At 38.1% G+C, this 17493-nt stretch overlaps 1 protein-coding gene across 1 annotated transcript; it reads left to right on the top strand.

Annotated features, from left to right (window-relative positions):
- The first annotated feature begins 8292 nt into the window (after positions 1-8292).
- On the top strand, positions 8293-10217 carry LOC113934830 (gastrula zinc finger protein XlCGF7.1-like). The gene is made up of 2 exons (XM_035723483.1): positions 8293-8337; positions 9408-10217. The coding sequence occupies exons 1-2, from the start codon at positions 8293-8295 to the stop codon at positions 10215-10217; spliced, it is 855 nt and encodes a 284-aa protein (XP_035579376.1).
- Positions 10218-17493: the final 7276 nt, after the last annotated feature.

Genomic DNA, 17493 nt, shown 5'->3' with positions numbered 1-17493 from the left:
AGCAAAAGATCCATGCTTGTTAGAGAAAGAATTTCTAATCAGGAGATTCTCAGGTGAGTTATTAAGTACTGGTAGAAAGTATTCAGGGTAAATTAGATCCAGAGTGGTCAGTTAGAGATGTCTACGGTGAAATAATTTCAACACTCTCTTATAGAGCCCCTATCCATGTGGATGTTGAGAAAGACTATATCGTATCCAGTAGTATATGGAAGGGGAAGGTCTAACACAAGGGATGGATGCAATCTTGATCATTTTCTCATCTTTAACAGCTGGGAGCCTAAGTGTATATCATTTAAAATTGACAAATCAAGTAATAGAGTTATACTGAACAGTAAAAAAAAAAAAAAGATAAAAACTAAGAAATGAAAGCATATAAGACTGGAGGTTAATGAATGGGAAGAGAGAGAAGAAACTAATGTTATTATTGATTATGTGTTAGGGAATTACTAGATACTATCTTACTAGATAGATGATTAAGGAACTATGTAAGATTATAAAGATAACCATGAGGGGCAAAATACACCCTTCATAATTATTAGAAGGAAAATTCCCTTAATAAAACAAACATGCCTATTACTGAATGTGTTTTTTTTATAAAGGCTTTGTTAAGCACACTGTACAACATGAAGTAAGAGAAACCTACCTGCCATAGCAAGTAATGAAAATGGGTTAAAGCCAACTGTTGTGAGAATGTATTATCAGATTTTATCAGAGATAGACCTGAAGGATAATTTGGAAAGTTTGATATTAACAAATGGTAAAATGCTTTGCCAAAACAAAAAGCATATGCTGGGATCATTTATCTTAATTTTGGTCAAGATTGAATTCAGGTTAAAAACCATGAAATGAGGAAAAAGGTACTTTTATCATGTTAAAGAAGACAATAAAGAAGGAGCTATGAGAGTTTTAATATCTGTGTTCTAAAGAGATTATCAAGATTCACTCAAAACAAAACAAAACTAAGAACTATAAAGTGATACTGAAACACATTAGACAGGTGCCTGGGTGGCTAGTCAGTTAGCATCTGACTCTTGATTTCAGCTCAGGGCATGATCTCTGAGTCATGGGATCGAGCCCTGCGTTGGGCTCTGCTCTTAGCGAAGAGTCTGAGTGAGATTCTCTGATTCTCCCTCTCTCTTTGCCCTTCCCCCACTCATGCTCAGACAGGTGTACTGCACCTCTCTCTCTATTATAATAGTAATAATAATGAAACACATTAGACATGGTAGCCACAGTGTATCCTCTGATTTGTTACAGATCCACTGCAAAACAGCTGGGGCTGTGGAACATAGAAATAATACATTTTACAAGAAACAAAGATACAATTATAAACGTTTTTCAGACTCTGAAAACAAAGAATAAACCCTTTAATTGCCAGTGGAAGAGTCACAAAATATGAAAAAACATTAGGTAAAAAGGAAACATCATTAAATTTCAAAACAACAGAAAAACCAAAGTTCAACAAAACTAGAAATTGCAAACAATATAGGGAAATTGAAACCTCCTTCTGGAACTTAAGAACCTGTTGGCATGAGATCTGCAATTTCAGTATATCCAGAAAACTGTAACAATGAAAAGCATGGTATCAGAACCTCTGGGCTTTGGGTAAAGCACTGCTTACAGGAAAATTTGTATTCTGACATACTTATTTTAAAAAACAAAAAAGACTAAGCAGGGTGCCTGGGTGGCTCAGTTGGTTAAGCGTCTGCCTTCGGCTCAGGTCATGATCTCAGGGTCCTGGGATGAGTCCCGTATGGGTCTCCCTGGTCAGTGGGAAGTCTGCTTCTCCCTCTGCCTACCGCTATCCCCACTTGTGCTCGCTCACTCTCAAATAAATATTAAAAAAAAAAAAAGACTAAGCAAAGCAGAAGAAATAATTTAATGAAGATAAAAGTAGAAACCAGTGAGTTGGAAAAGTACAGAGGTGTAAATAATAACTAGCCAAAAGGTGTTTCTCAGTCCTTTCTAAGAAGTAACTATGCCTACATACCTAGCAATAGAGTAGGGTGGACATTTAGAAATATGTGTAAGACAGGTAGACAGAAACTTGAAAAACTATGAGCGATATTGAATAGACTTTAATTAGAGAGAGAATTCCGTGTTCACAGATTGGGTAAACAATTTTAAAACTCTCAATAATACTCTTAGTATATGTAAAGATGGAGTATAATACCAAGTGATCTCATTTCGTTTCTGTTTGTTTTTCTAAAACTTGGCAAGCTGATTCTAAAATGTATATGGAAATAAAATAAATACATACATACATAAGTAAAAATAAAATTTATATAGGAATAACAAAGGCCCAGTAATAATTTAAAACATCTTTGAGAAACAATGTTATGGAACTTTCTCTGCCTGGTATTGAATGAAACTCTTGTCAATACAATTAATTGTACTCATGTAACTATAATTAAGTCATTGAAATATAATAGCCCAGGAATACACACATTTTAAACACTTGACTTCTTGTACCCCTACTTTATACATTCAGCAGAAATCAATTTGGGGTGGAATTGTATAAGGTGAAACAAAATATTTGAGAAAATCATATAGGAGAGAATCTTTCTCACTGTGGGTCGAGAAAAACATAAGACCAAAATCACTTAGCCATGCAGGAAAAATTTGATAAATTTGACTGCGTTAAAGTCCTGAGAGGAAAGTATATAGCAATACAAGCCTTTCTCAAGAAACAAGAAAGGTCTCAAATACACAACCTAACCCTACACCTAGAGAAGCTGGAGAAAGAACAGCAAATAAAGCCTAAACCCAACAGGAGAAGAGAAATAATCAAGATCAGAGCAGAAATCAATGAACTAGAAACCAAAAGAACAGTAGAACAGATCAACGAAACTAGGAGCTGGTTCTTTGAAAGAATTCACAAGATTGATAAACCCCTGGCCAGTCTTATCAAAAAGAAAAGAGAAGTGACCCAAATCAACAAAATCATGAATGAAAGAGGAGAGATCACAACCAACACCAAAGAAATACAAACAATTATAAGAACATATTATGAGCAACTCTATGCCATCAAATTAGATAACCTGGAAGAAATGGATGCATTCCTAGAGATGTATCAACTACCAAAAGTGACCCAGGAAGAAATAGAAAACCTGAACAGACCTATAACCACTAAGGAAAATGAAGCAGTCATCAAAAATCTCCCAACAAACAAAAGCACAGGGCCAGATGGCTTCCCAGGGGAATTCTATCAGACATTTAAAGAAGAATCAATACCTATTTTCCTGAAACTGTTCCAAAAAATAGAAATGGAAGGAAAACTTCCAAACTCATTTTATGAGGCCAGCATTACCTTGATCCCAAAACCAGACAAAGACCCCATCAAAAAGGAGAATTACAGACCAATATCCTTGATGAACATGGATGCAAAAATTCTCACCAAAATACTAGCCAATAGGATCCAACAGTACATTAAAAGGATTATTCACCACGACAAAATGGGATTTAGCCCTGGGCTGCAAGGCTGGTTCAACATCCACAAATCAATCAATGTGATACAATACATTAACAAAAGAAAGAACAAGAATCCTATGATCCTCTCAATAGATGCAGAAAAAGCATTTGACAAAGTACAGCATCCTTTCTTGATAAAACTCTTCAGAGTATAGGGACAGAGGGTACATACCTCAATATCATAAAAGCCATCTATGAAAAACCTCCAGCCAATATCATTCTCAATGGGGAAAAGCTGAGAGCTTTTCCCCTAAGGTCAGGAACGCGGCAGAGATGTTCACTCTCACCACTGCTATTCAACATAGTATTAGAAGTCCTAGCCACAGCAATCAGACAACAAAAAGAAATGAAAGGCATCCAAATCGGCAAAGAGGAAGTCAAACTCTCACTCTTTGCAGATGATGTGATACTGTATGTGGAAAACCCAAAAGACTCCACCCCAAAACTGCTAGAACTCATACAGGAATTCAGTCAAGTGGCAGGATATAAAATCAATGCACAGAAATCAGTGGCATTCCTATACACCAACAGCAAGACAGAAGAGAGACAAATCAAGGAGTCAATCCCGTTTACAATTGCACCCAAAACCATAAGATACCTAGGAATAAATTTAACCAAAGAGACAAAGGATCTGTACTCAGAAAACTATGAAATACTCATGAAAGAAATTGCAGAAGACACAAAGAAATGGAAAAACGTTCCATGCTCATGGATTCGAAGAACTAACATTGTGAAGATGTCAATGCTACCTAGAGCAATCTACACATTCACTGCAATCCCCACCAAAATACCATCCACTTTTTTCAAAGAAATGGAAGAAATAATCCTAAAATTTGTATGGAATCAGAAGAGACCCTGAATAGCCAGAGGAATATTGAAAAAGAAAAGCAAAGCTGGCGGCATCACAATTCCGGACTTCCAGCTCTATTACAAAGCTGTCATCATCAAGACAGTATGGTACTGGCACAAAAACAGACACATAGATCAATGGAACAGAATAGAGAGCCCAGAAATGGACGCTCAACCCTATGGTCAACTCATCTTTGACAAAGCAGGAAAGAATGTCTAATGGCAAAAAGACAGTCTCTTCAACAAATGGTGTTGGGAAAATTGGACAGCCACATGCAGAAGAATGAAACTAGACCATTTCCTTACACTCGACACAAAAATAGACTCCAGATGGTTGAAAGACCTAAATGTGAGACAGGAGTCCATCAAAATCCTAAAGGAGAACACAGGCAGCAACCTCTTCGACCTCAGCCGCAGCAACTTCTTTCTAGAAACATCGCCAAAGGCAAGGGAAGCAAGGGCAAAAATGAACTATTGGGATTTCATCAAGATCAAAAGCTTTTGCATAGCAAAAGAAACAGTCCACAAAACCAAAAGACAACCGACAGAATGGGAGAAAGTATTTGCAAATGACATATCAGATAAAGGGCTAGTATCCAAAATCTATAAAGAACTTATCAAACTCAACACCCAAAGAACAAATAATCCCATCAAGAAATGGCCAGAAAACATGAACAGACGTTTTTCCAAAGAAGACATCCAAATGGCCAACAGACACATGAAAAAGTGCTCAACATCGCTCGGCATCAGGGAAATCCAAATCAAAACCTCAATGAGATACCACCTCACACCAGTCAGAATGGCTGAAATTAACAAGTCAGGAAACGACAGATGTTGGCGGGGATGTGGAGAAAGGGGAACCCTCCTACACTGTTGGTGGGAATGCAAGCTGGTGCAACCCCTCTGGAAAACAGTATGGAGGTTCCTCAAACAGTTGAAAATAGAGCTACCACACGATCCAGCAATTGCACTACTGGGTATTTACCCCAAAGATACAAATGTAGGGATCCGAAGGGGTACGTGCACCCCGATGTTTATAGCAGCAATGTCCCCAATAGCCAAACTGTGGAAAGAGCCAAGATGTCCATCGACAGATGAATGGATAAAGAAGAGGTGGTATATATACACAATGGACTATTATGCAGCCATCAAAAGGAATGAGATCTTGCCATTTGCAACGACGTGGATGGAACTGGAGGGTGTTATGCTGAGTGAACTAAGTCAATCAGAGAAAGACATGTATCATATGACCTCACTGATATGAGGAATTCTTAATCTCAGGAAACAAACTGAGTGTTCCTGGAGTGGTGGGGGGTGGGAGGGATGGGGTGGCTGGGTGATAGACATTGGGGAGGGTATGTGCTATGGCGAGTGCTGTGAATTGTGCAAGACTGTTGAAGCACAGATCTGTACTTCTGAAACAAATAATGCAACATATGTTAAGAGAAAAGAAAAAGAAGAAGATAGCAGGAGGGCAAGAATGAAGGGGAGTAAGTCAGAGGAGGAGATGAACCATGAGAAACGATGGACTCTGAAAAACAAACTGAGGGTTCTAGAGGGGAGGGGGTGGGGGGATGGGTTATCCCGGTGATGGGTATTAAGGAGGACATGCACTGTATGGAACACTGGGTGTTATACGCAAACAATGAATCATGGAACACTACATCAAAAACTAATGATGTAATGTAAGGTGATTAACATAACATAAAAATAAAAAAAAAAGAAAGAAAATGGTGGGCTTCATATGGTAAGTGTAAACAAGCCAAACGCCCATCAACAGATGAGTGCAAAAGTAAATTACATTTATTTGATGGAGTGTTACACATCAGAGATAATGTACTAACTTATAAACTATAGCAAAATCATGGGGGAATCTTGGACACAATATTGAACAAAAGAGCAAAACAAAAATGATTATAGCAAGCTATAGGATTCCATTTTTATAAAGCAGCTGGTAAAGTTAAATTGTATATTTTTAGGGACATATGCAGAGTCTGCAAACTCTAAAGAAAAGTCAGGAAGGTACTGATGTGAATTTTACAAGTGATATGATGTGTAAGCATGAAGAAAGTCTTGCTCCAGAAACAGTATGTGGGTCTTCCCTGATGTGGTCCTGCTCTGTTCTTGGATGTGGATGGTGACTCCAAAGGTGTTCATTCTATGTCATATTTTAAACTGCACAGAAGAATTTTGTGGTTTCAGAGTTTGACGGTTACAAGATAAACAATGGGAGATAATACTTGCTACTAATATCTGTCACAGAGGGTTTGCCTCAATAAATAAAGAATCCAGATCTTACATGTCTCGTCAGTATGGCTGCCCATGACAGTGAACTCAGGCAGTCCATTTCTCCCCCTTTTTTTCCTTCAAAGCACTCATTTCCTAATACACCGTATATCAAGTATGTATTATGTTTTGTTTACTGTCTGCCTGTTTCTACTGGAGCAATTGCTTTCCAAGAAGGGTTTTTTTTTTTTACTGTTTTGCTCACTGGCTCATCTCCTGGTATGTAATTTGGCATTCAAATAGACTTACGTTATTTAATTTCTAAGAATTGCGAATATAAAGTCAGACAATTCATTAGAAAGAAAGGACAAACAGGGTGTAAAAATGGCTAATAAACATGAAAAATACGTAACATTAATGGCAGTCTCAGGAATGCAAATTCAGACCACAGTACAATGATTTTGGACTCATTCCATTAGTACCAGGAATAATTAAGAGATAATGCAAGAGAAATGTCCACAAGGCAGGCAGTGGTGTAAATTGGCACAATTACTGGGAAAAGTTTTAGCGTATTCATAAAGTTGGGCATGCACATTCCCTGTGACAGCTATCCATTCCAGGTTTATTCTCTGGAAAGACTTGAGTATGTTCAGCAGAAGACATGAGTCAGACTTTCCATGGCATCAAGTCTTTTAAAAAAGTACAAACCTAGAAATAACTTCCATATTTATTTATGAAAAAACTTAAAGGTATCTTCAGACAGTGGACAATTATATAGCTGTAATGTGGTTGGATCGAAGAAACCTGGCGTGAAGAAGCACATTCCAAAAATCTACATAAAGGAAGATATTGTATTAATAATACTTGGACACAGTAAAAACTAAATGTGTGTGTATGTGTGGGTGTGTGTTCTACCAAGAAGAATATTCTTTCTTACTTTTCCTAGTCTGGAATGTAATATATGATATTTTGTAATTACATTGAGATTGACACTAATGCTTTTTAGGGGAAAGGTATTCCATATTGAATGCAAATGCCCTAGTCAGATTTCTGTGACTTGTGAGTTAACCGGTATACATTGGCAGTATGTCTGAGCTGATGTGTCACAGAGAGGCCTAGGTAGCTCCAGGCACACTGTATTTCAAGGACCCTTCTCTGTATCCTGGAGGGGTGCAAGGAAAATTAGAGAATCTGTGTTCTATTTTAGATAAAGGAAAGCAAAACTGCACAAAATATATTTCATAGCATTTAAAATACCATCAGTTAAAAGATAAAATAGATCTGGCTAGGAAAGAGAAAATGGATGTGATGTCATCAATTTTAAAATGCACTGTGATTGCAGTGATAGTAATTTACTTGAAAAAATTGTGTCCCCATATATGTAACTGCTCTTCATGTATCCATTGTTCATATGAATGGAATAGGCTTAATTGCTTTCAGATTTAAAGTAAATGGTGCTTAAATTCATGGAGAGATATAAGAAGGCATATTTTTTTTAACTTGAGGAAATAGTCTTGCCCTGAAGATTATGTAGAATTTGAGCTAAAAAAAGAAATAATATAGGGCAAGATTTTTTTGGAATGACTCATTTAAGGGGTGTCAAATAGTCTAGCCAGACTACACCCCAAAAATATGGTGGACTTCTGTAATGCTAGCTTGAACAGCTAATGTTCCTGAATTGGTGTAAAACATTGTTTTCCAGATGACTCTTATCTGATGGAACCTGGGGCAGTGGTTTTAGGGACCATGTTAAATTTCCAGCATAGGCCTGAAATTGTTGCTGGAATGTGGGTAGCCACTGCATAATAGCAGTTAAGCATACCAAAGATAAAAGCAAAGGCTTTTATGTTAAATGAATATAAAAAATATCTAAAGTTTCTAGAAGCAGGATGAAACATAGTCCTTAAGGTTCTAGAAGCCAGTAGAAACTATGTACATTGACCCGTAGATGGAATGCTGACTTATGGATTACTTGGGGATGGATTTGTTGCGAGAGAGTAAGCATGATAGAAAACTTATAATGTGATGGTCAGGAGAGTATCGTTATTGAACAACCCTGATACAATATACCAAGGCCCCAGAGCTAACATAGAGCAGGGAACTCAGCCAAGACTGAGAGATGGCTCTTCTCGTTAGTGCATTTCATTTCCTGTGAATAACAACCAGGAGAGTTTGAGTTTGAGGTATAGGCCTGTTTTTTCAATTGGAAGGAAATTGTGCTATTATAAATGCATTTGGTGTTGATGTATAAACTAGGGGGGGAAAGGAAAGAAAGAAAGCTTCAAATAGAAACATGGAGACTAATGAGTTTCCTGCGCTGTAGTCTGTATTTGGCGGTGTAAGAACATAGACCTGGATATTCATCCCTGATCCTACCCTCTCATGTATACCTTGAAAGCCTTACTCACTGACAGTCCTGTCCATACGTCCCGTAATCTTTGTTGAATTTATCTTATTCTTAGATGTTTCCAGTTCCCGAACTCACTGTACCTTTCCTGTACTTCCTTTCTATGTAATTTTGAAAAATCACATTTTTTAAATGTCATATGTACATATGTATTCATTGCCGGTTTGTTTGTTTTTTTTTTTTTCCACTCCAGCAATTTCTTTTCAAATGAAAGCAATATAGGGGATATATCCTTCAAATTAATCAATCTTGTGTGATAGGACTAGAACCAAAGAGTCAAAATACATAACAGACTATACATATATGGGCTCCTTCCCATAAGAAATGGATCTTAAGATTCATAAGATATTTTTAATTTTCTCATTTTTAGAAGATTGCCAACATGATAACCTTGTAGAGAAGAACCAAGAAATCAGACAGACATTTATGGCAAGTTTCATTTGCTCATTTTCAGAGAACTGACACAGGAGGGCAAAGTTTCAACCAGGAGTCACACTTAAGAGTAAACCAGGGAAATCATGCAGACGTGACCCCCTTTGAATGTGGACAAAACTTCAGCCATAAATCAACTCACACAGCAGAGAAATTCTGTGATCATAATATATGCAGGGGAACCCTCAGCCACCAGTCAGCCTGCAGTGTATGTCAGAGGACTCACACAAGGTTGAAACCCTATGACTATAGTGAATGTGGAATATCCTTTCGTAAAAAATTGTACCTCCTTATTTACCAGAGAATTCACACAGGGGCGAAACCTTACAAATGTAACGAATGTGGGAAGGATTTCAGCCACAAGTCAGGCCTACAGAAACATGAGATAACTCACACAAGGGAGAGACCTTATGAGTGTGTTGAATGTGGGAAAACTTTCAGCTGCAGGTTAGGCCTGAGAGTACATCAGAGAACTCATACAGGGGAGAAACCCTATGAATGTAGTGAATGTGGAAAAACATTTGTCCAGCAGTCAGCTCTCAAAACACATCAGACCATTCACAAAGGGGAAAAGCCTGATGAATGTAATGAATATGGGAAAACCTTTGCCCAGAATTCAACCCTCAAAAAACACCAGACAATTTACACAAGGGAGAAGTCCTATGACTGTAAGGAATGTGGAAAAGCCTTCAACCAGAAGTCAAGCCTAGGAATGCACCAGAGAACTCACACAGGGGAGAAACCATACAAATGTAATGAATGTGGAAAGGCTTTCACTGCAAAGTCAGGCCTAAGAATACATCAAAGGATTCACACAGGAGAGAAACCCTAGGAGTGTAATGAATGTGCGAAAGCTTTTAGCAAGAAATCTAGCTTAAGGTTACACCAGAGAACTCACACAGTGGGGGAAAAACCCTATGAATGTAATGAGTGTGGCAGAGACTTCACCTATAAATCAATCCTCAGAGGACATCAGGAAACTCATAAAAGGGAAAAACTCTCTAAATATGACAAATGTGAGAAAGCTTTTAGTGAGAAATCTGTCTTAAGGTTACTACAGAGAACTCATACAGGAGTTCTGTGAATGTAATGAGCATGGCAGAGCCTTCACCTATGGATGAGTCCTCAGAGGACATCAGGAAACTCATAAAGGGGAAGATCTGTATTAATGGGATAAATGTGGGAAAGCTCTAAGTCATAAATCAGGCTTAAGAAACCCTCAGGAGATTCACACAGTGAAAGGAACCCTATGAGTGTAAAGAATGTGGAAAAACTTAGATCTTGAAGTCAAACCTCAGAGATCACACACAGGAAAGCCTTATGTGAACATACTGAGCAAAGGAAATCATTGATTGCAAATCCAATACACAAGAGAACTATAGCTGTTCTGTGTTACAGACTTCAGACTGTTTTCCTGTAAGTTTTCCAGGGCCGGCCATTTGCATGAATATTTGCCCAGTTTGGCCTGCCCCTGCCCACGCCTGGCCCCACAAAATCTCTGCCATGTGTTTGCTAATACAAGAATGCTTTTTGAGACCTTCCAGAGAGTATGTGTAAACAACAGCCCTCCCTGGATCCTAGAACCCCGATAGAGAACCAGGAGTTCAGCGGGTCCATGCAAACCTGTAGTCCCAGGTTGGAATCCTGACTTAGCTACCTCCTGGGCCAGTGATCTCCTCTCCCTGAGTCTCCGTTCCCTCATTTGTGAAGTGTAACAGCAGCTCCCACCTTGCGTGGTTGTGGTAAGGATTAAGGTGCATGGTGGAAACAAAGCAATGTCAGTTCCCTTCTGTGTTCAGATAATGCACACCTCCCAAGAGATGCTTACGGATAAAATTAGGGGAAAGAAGAGGCAGGAGTGTGGAGATGACAGGAACTCGAAGGGAAAGGGAGAGATCTGAAGGAGGGATGGCATCCAAGCGAGAGGAATCCTTGCAGTGCTCTGAGCTTGTGGCTCCACTCCTTGGCCCTTTTCCAGGACAGTCCAGATATCGCCCCCTGGTGTTCACAGATACAGGCTCCGGGCCACAGCAACCGTCTTGAGATGTGTGTGGACTGGAAATGGGAGCAAATGGGAGTTCTGTTGCCAGAGCACATTTGGGGACACTAAGGATTTGGGTGAAGTCTGGGTTTCTCAACCAAGCCTTCCTTGCAGTTTTTTTTATAATCTTTAACATATGTAAAGGCTAACTACATTATTTGATTTTTTACTTAAAGCAACTCATAGTTGGATTTACAAATGCATTTCTTTTTTAAAAAAAAGTTTATGTTAGTAACACTAAATGAAACCAGTTTATAACTTGCCATCTATAGAAACTAATTGAAAAAAAAGTACAAAAACAGAACAGCAATTTAAAACTTGTAAATGTGTGATCTAATCCGTTTTTTTTTTGTTATGTTAGTCACCATACAGTACTTCATTGGTTTTTGATGTAGTGTCCTGTGATTAATTATTTATGTATAACACCCAGTGCTCATTTAAAATCATCTCTGACATGAGAAAAATGACATGAAGGAACCTCCTAGGTGTAGGAAAGACTATCAGCTCTTGGGGTCTTTCAGTCACTAAAATATCTCACTGTCTCAAGGTTCAAAGGGCTGACGTGGCCTAAGCTAATTTCCATAAGGTGGAAGGAAGGATGCAGCTCAAACCAGTTGTGGTGGAGGCACAAAAAATTGAAGTGTACAGTTTCTAGATTACAGGGATGATCACAAGCAAAGAACTATTGCAGATCAGCACTCATTCACCTATCAAAGCGAGTGATTTTCCCATGTTTAGAAGTGGAGTTTGGGATACCTAGTTTGTTTGGAATGGCCTCAGCACCATTTCAGAAAGTTCCCAGTCTGAGGAAAACATGCTCATGGTTGGTTTTAGGGCCCCAAATATGGCACCTGGCCCTGGGGCCCCCTGCCATGTTATGGACAAATCAAGTTCTGAGGAAGAAGAAAAGGTGTAATTCTTTCACAGTCTCATCCTTTCCATTCCCAGCACCAGAGTTGCAGTTCAGACTCTTTTTTCTAAGACACTGAAATGTTGTACATGAAGAGATAATGTGGGAAACATGCCACGTTGTGGAGTATAATGGAATGTGTATCTATGAACCCACCACCTAACAGGAGTAACAGTATGGGTCATGACGGTGTATCCACTGGTATACTTTCCCTACTGACTATTCCAAATGGTGTGCACTCGTGTGTGTGTGTGTGTGTGTGTGCATGTGCATGTATGTGTGTCAGTGATTTGCCTTTTAAAAAATAGCATGAATTATGAATCTGTAAACAGTAATTGGTTCTGCTGATTTCAAGATTAATTAGAATGGCCATATATCCTGCTTTTTTTGATTCAATGTTACGTACCTAACATTCATACATATCGATTTATATGGTTGTACTTCATTCAGTTTCATTTATGTATAGTTTGATAAAAGAATGTATTATTCATGGTTTTGCCCAGGTATTTTGGAATAGAGAAACATGTTTCTACATTCTAACTTCTTGAAGGAACAGAAAAAAGAAATGGAAAGGTTGGGTTGCAGGCTTATGCCAGGATGTTGATAGGAAACTTTCTGACTCAGTTTACCTGGGTTGCAGGATCTCAGCTGAAACTGTCCCATAGTCTAAAAGATGGTGTACAGGGCGCCTGGGTGGCTCAGATGGTTAAGCGTCTGCCTTCGGCTCAGGTCATGATCCCAGGGTCCTGGGATCGGGTCCCGCATCGGGCTCCCTGCTCCTTGGGAGCCTGCTTCTCCCTCTGCCTCTCTCTCTCTCTGTCTCTGTCTCTCGTGAATAAATAAATAAAATCTTAAAAAAAAAAAATAAAAGATCGTGTACAGTTACCAAGCAAGACTTGCAAAGAAGTGTCCAAAAGCTACTCTGACTGATAAGTTCAGAAAACATGATTGGGTAGTTATGAAGTGTTTTCTTCTTGACATTTGTTGGTAACTTTTTAAAATTTTTACTAAGGTAAAAGTATGCATAACATAAAATTTACCATTTTAATTATTTTTGAAGTATCTTTTCAGTGGCATTCAATACATTCACAGTGTTGTGCAACCATTTACCACCATTCATCTCCAGAACTTTCTTCATCTTCCCAAATTGAAATTCCATATCCATTAAACACTAACTCCCCAATCTATCCTACTTCCAGCACCTGGCAAACACCAATTTGCTTTCTGTCTTTACCAATTTGACTACGGTATGTACATCATATACATGGAATCATGCAGTATTTGTCCCCTTGTGACTGACTTATTTTACTTAGCAGAATGTCTTCAGGGTTCATCACTGTAAGAATTTCCTTCATTTTTTAAGCTGAATAATATCCCATTGTGTGTATATACCAGATTTTGTTTATCCATTTTTCTGTCCGTGGGGACTTGGATTGCATCTACCATTTGAATATTGTGGATATTGCTGCTGTTAACATGGATGTACGAATAATTCTTCAAGATCTGCTTTCAGTTCTTTTGAGTACATACCCGGAGGTAGAATTTCTGCATCATACGGTAATTCAATTTTTAGTGTATTGAGGAACCATTACACCATTTTCCATAGCATCTGCATAGCATTTTACATTCCCACTAGCAGTACACAAGGGTTTTGATTTTTTTCAGTCTCCCTGATGTTATTTTCTGTTACTCTGATAATAGCTATACTAATCCTAATGATCAGTGATATTGAACATCTTTTCTTGTCCTTATTGACATTTGACTATCTTCTTTGGAGGACTGTGTATTGAAGTTTTTTACCCATTTTTAAATCAGGTGGTTTGTTTTATTGTTGTTAAATTGTAGAAGTTCTTTATATATTCAGGACATTACTCTCCTGATGGATATATGGTTTCCAGATATTTCCCCAGTTTTGTGGCTTGCCTGTCTATTCATTCTGTCGATAGAATCTTTCACATATTTCAGTTTATTTTTTTTCTTTTGTTATCTGTGCTTTTGGCGTATTCAGTAAATCATTGCCAAATCTAATGTCATGAAGCCTTTGCCCTATGTTTTCTTCAAAGAGTTTTAAAGTTTTAGCTCTTATGTATAGATCTTTGATCAATTAATTTTTTAAATATGGTGTAAAGTTAGGGTCCAACTTCATTCTTCTGCATGTGGATATCCAGTTTTCTCAACAGTATTTGTTGAAAAGACTGTCCTCTCCCCACTGAATGCTCTTGGCACCCTTGTCAACAATCATTTCACCTTACACGTTGAGGCTTTATTTCTGGTTTACTCCATTGATCTATATATCTGTCATTTTGCCATTACCACACTATTTTGAATACTGTGGCTTTGAGTAACAAATACGAAATCTGTAGATTGCTTTAGGTAGTTTAGATCTTAGCAGTATTAATTCTTGTAATCCATGAACATAGAAACTTTTCTCATTTATTTGTGTCTTCAGTTCCTTTCATCAAAGTCTAATAGTTTTCATCGTACAGATGTTTTATCATCGAGGTTAAATTTTGTCCTCTTTTCTTGGTTTTGATGCTATTGTAAATAGCACTGTGTTCTTAATTCTCTTTCTGGTAGTTAATTGATATCTGTAGAAATACAGGTGCTACTTCCATGTTGATTTTGTGTTCTGCAACTGTACTAAATCCATTTATTCATTTTAACAGGTTTTTGGTGAATTTTTTGTAGGGTTTTATATTTAAGATCACATAATCTGCAGACAGTTTACTTCTTCCTTTTGGATTTGGACGGCTTTTATTTCTTTTACCTGCCTTAATGCTTTGGGTAAGACTTCCAGTACTATGTTGAATAGAATACTATGTTGAATAGACAAGCACCCTTGTCTTGTACCTCATCGTAGAGGAAAATCATTCAGCTTTTCACCATCAAGTATGATGTTAGTTGTGGGCTTGCCAAATATGGCCTTTATTAAGTTGAGTTACTTTCCTTCTGTATCTGCTTTATTGAGCCATTTGTCATGAAAGGATGTTGAATTTTGCCAAATGCTTTTTCTGCCTCTATTGAGATGATTGTATGCTTTATCTTTCATTCTATTAATGTACTATATTGCATCTATTGATTTGCATGTGTTGAACCACCCTTACATCCCAGGGATAAATTCCCCCTTGATCATGGTGTATGTTGTTTTACTATGCCTTGGAATTCAGTTTGCTAGTATTTTGTTGAGGGTTTTTACATCTGTGTTTATCATGGATATTGGCCTGTAATTTTCTTTTCTGGTACCGTCCTTTATTATTTCTTCTTTGACCCATGGTTTGTTCATGAGTGTGTTCAATTTCCATATATATGTGACTTTCCATTTGTAACTTTTGGTTTTGGTATGAAGGTAATGCTCACCTCATAAATTGAGTTTGGGAGTCTTCCCTTATCTTCAGATTTTGGAAGAGTTTGTGAACAGCTAGCATTCTTTTTTCTTTAAATGTTTGTTAGAATGCACTGGTGAAGCCGTCTAGTCTTATATTTTTCTTTGTTGGGAGGATTTTGATTATTGCTTCAATCTCACTCATATTGGCCTACTAAGATTTTCTTTCTCATAACTCAGTCTTGTCGGATTGTATGATTCTAGGACTTTACCCATTTCTTCTACGTTATCGAATTTGTTGGTTATTAATTGCTAATAGTTGTCTCCTATGATTCTTTTTGTTGCTGTGGTATTGTAATGTGCCCTCTTTCTTTTATAATTTTGTTTATATGAGTCCTTGTTTTTTCTTGGTTAGTCTAGCTAAATAATTGTCAGTTTTATCTTTTTAAAATAAGCTCAGTTTTATTGACCTTTTTATTTTATTTTTTTAAATTTTTTTTATTGTTACATTAATCACCATACATTACATCATTAGTTTTGAATGTAGTGTTCTATGATTCATTCTTTGTGCATAACACCCGGTGCTTCACGCAGAATGTGCCCTCTTTAATACCCATCACCAGGCTAACCCATCACCCCACCCCCCTCCCCTCTAGAAACCTCAGTTTGTTTTTGAGAGTCTATCATCTCTCATGCTTGGTGTCCCCCTCCGATTTCCCACCTTCGTTCCTCCCCTCCTGCTATCTACTTTTTTCTTTTTTTTCTTAACATATATTGCATTATTTGTTTCAGAAGGACAGATCTGTGATTCAACAGTCTTGCACAATTCACAGCACTCGCCATAGCACATACCCTCCCCAATGTCTATCACCCAGCCACCCCATCCCTCCCACCCCCCACCACTCCAGCAACCCTCAGTTTGTTTCCTGAGATTAAGAATTTCTCATATCAGTGAGGTCATATGATACATGTCTTTCTCTGATTGACTTATTTCACTCAGCATAACACCCTCCAGTTCCATCCACGTCGTTGCAAATGGCAAGATCTCATTCCTTTTGATGACTGCATAATAGTCCATTGTGTATATATACCACCTCTTCTTTAACCATTCATCTGTCGATGGACATCTTGGCTCTTTCCACAGTTTGGCTATTGTGGACATTGCTGCTATAAACTTCGGGGTGCACATACCACTTCGGATCCCGACATTTGTATCTTTGGGGTAAATACCCAGTAGTGCAATTGCTGGATTGTATGGTAGCTCTATTTTCAACTGTTGGAGGAACCTCCATACTGTTTTCCAGAGTGGTTGCACCAGCTTGCATTCCCACCAACAGTGTAGGAGGGTTCCCCTTTCTCCACATCCCCACCAACATCTGTCGTTTCCTGACTTGTTAATTTCAGCCATTCTGACTGGTGTGAGGTGGTGTCTCATGGAGGTTTTGATTTGGATTTCCCTGATGCAGAGCGATGTTGAGCACTTTTTCATGTGTCTGTTGGCCATTTGGATGTCTTCTTTGGAAAAATGTCTGTTCATGTTTTCTGGCCATTTCTTGATGGGATTATTTGTTCTTTGGGTGTTGAGTTTGATAAGTTCTTTATAAATTTTGGATCCTAGCCCTTTATCTGATAGGTCATTTGCAAATATTTTCTCCCATTCTGTCGGTTGTCTTTTGGTTTTGTGGACTGTTTCTTTTGCTATGCAAAAGCTTTTGATCTTGATGAAATCCCAAAAATTCACATTTTTGCCCTTGCTTCTCTTGCCTTTGGTGAAGTTTCTAGAAAGAAGTTCCTGCGGCTGAGGTCAAAGAGGTTGCTGCCTGTGTTCTCCTTTA

This window comes from Zalophus californianus, chromosome 13 (assembly GCF_009762305.2).
Source record: "Zalophus californianus isolate mZalCal1 chromosome 13, mZalCal1.pri.v2, whole genome shotgun sequence".
Taxonomy (NCBI): domain Eukaryota; kingdom Metazoa; phylum Chordata; class Mammalia; order Carnivora; family Otariidae; genus Zalophus; species Zalophus californianus.
Note: the sequence above shows the minus strand (reverse complement) of the source record. Positions and strands in the feature narration are given on the sequence as shown.

Coding starts and splice junctions, on each gene's coding strand:
- LOC113934830 (XM_035723483.1), top strand. CDS start 8,293: ATGTTAAATTTCCAGCATAGGCCTGAAATTGTTGCTGGAATGTGG. Junction 8,338..9,407: donor AAATTGTTGCTGGAATGTGG/GTAGCCACTGCA, acceptor GCTCATTTTCAG/AGAACTGACACAGGAGGGCA.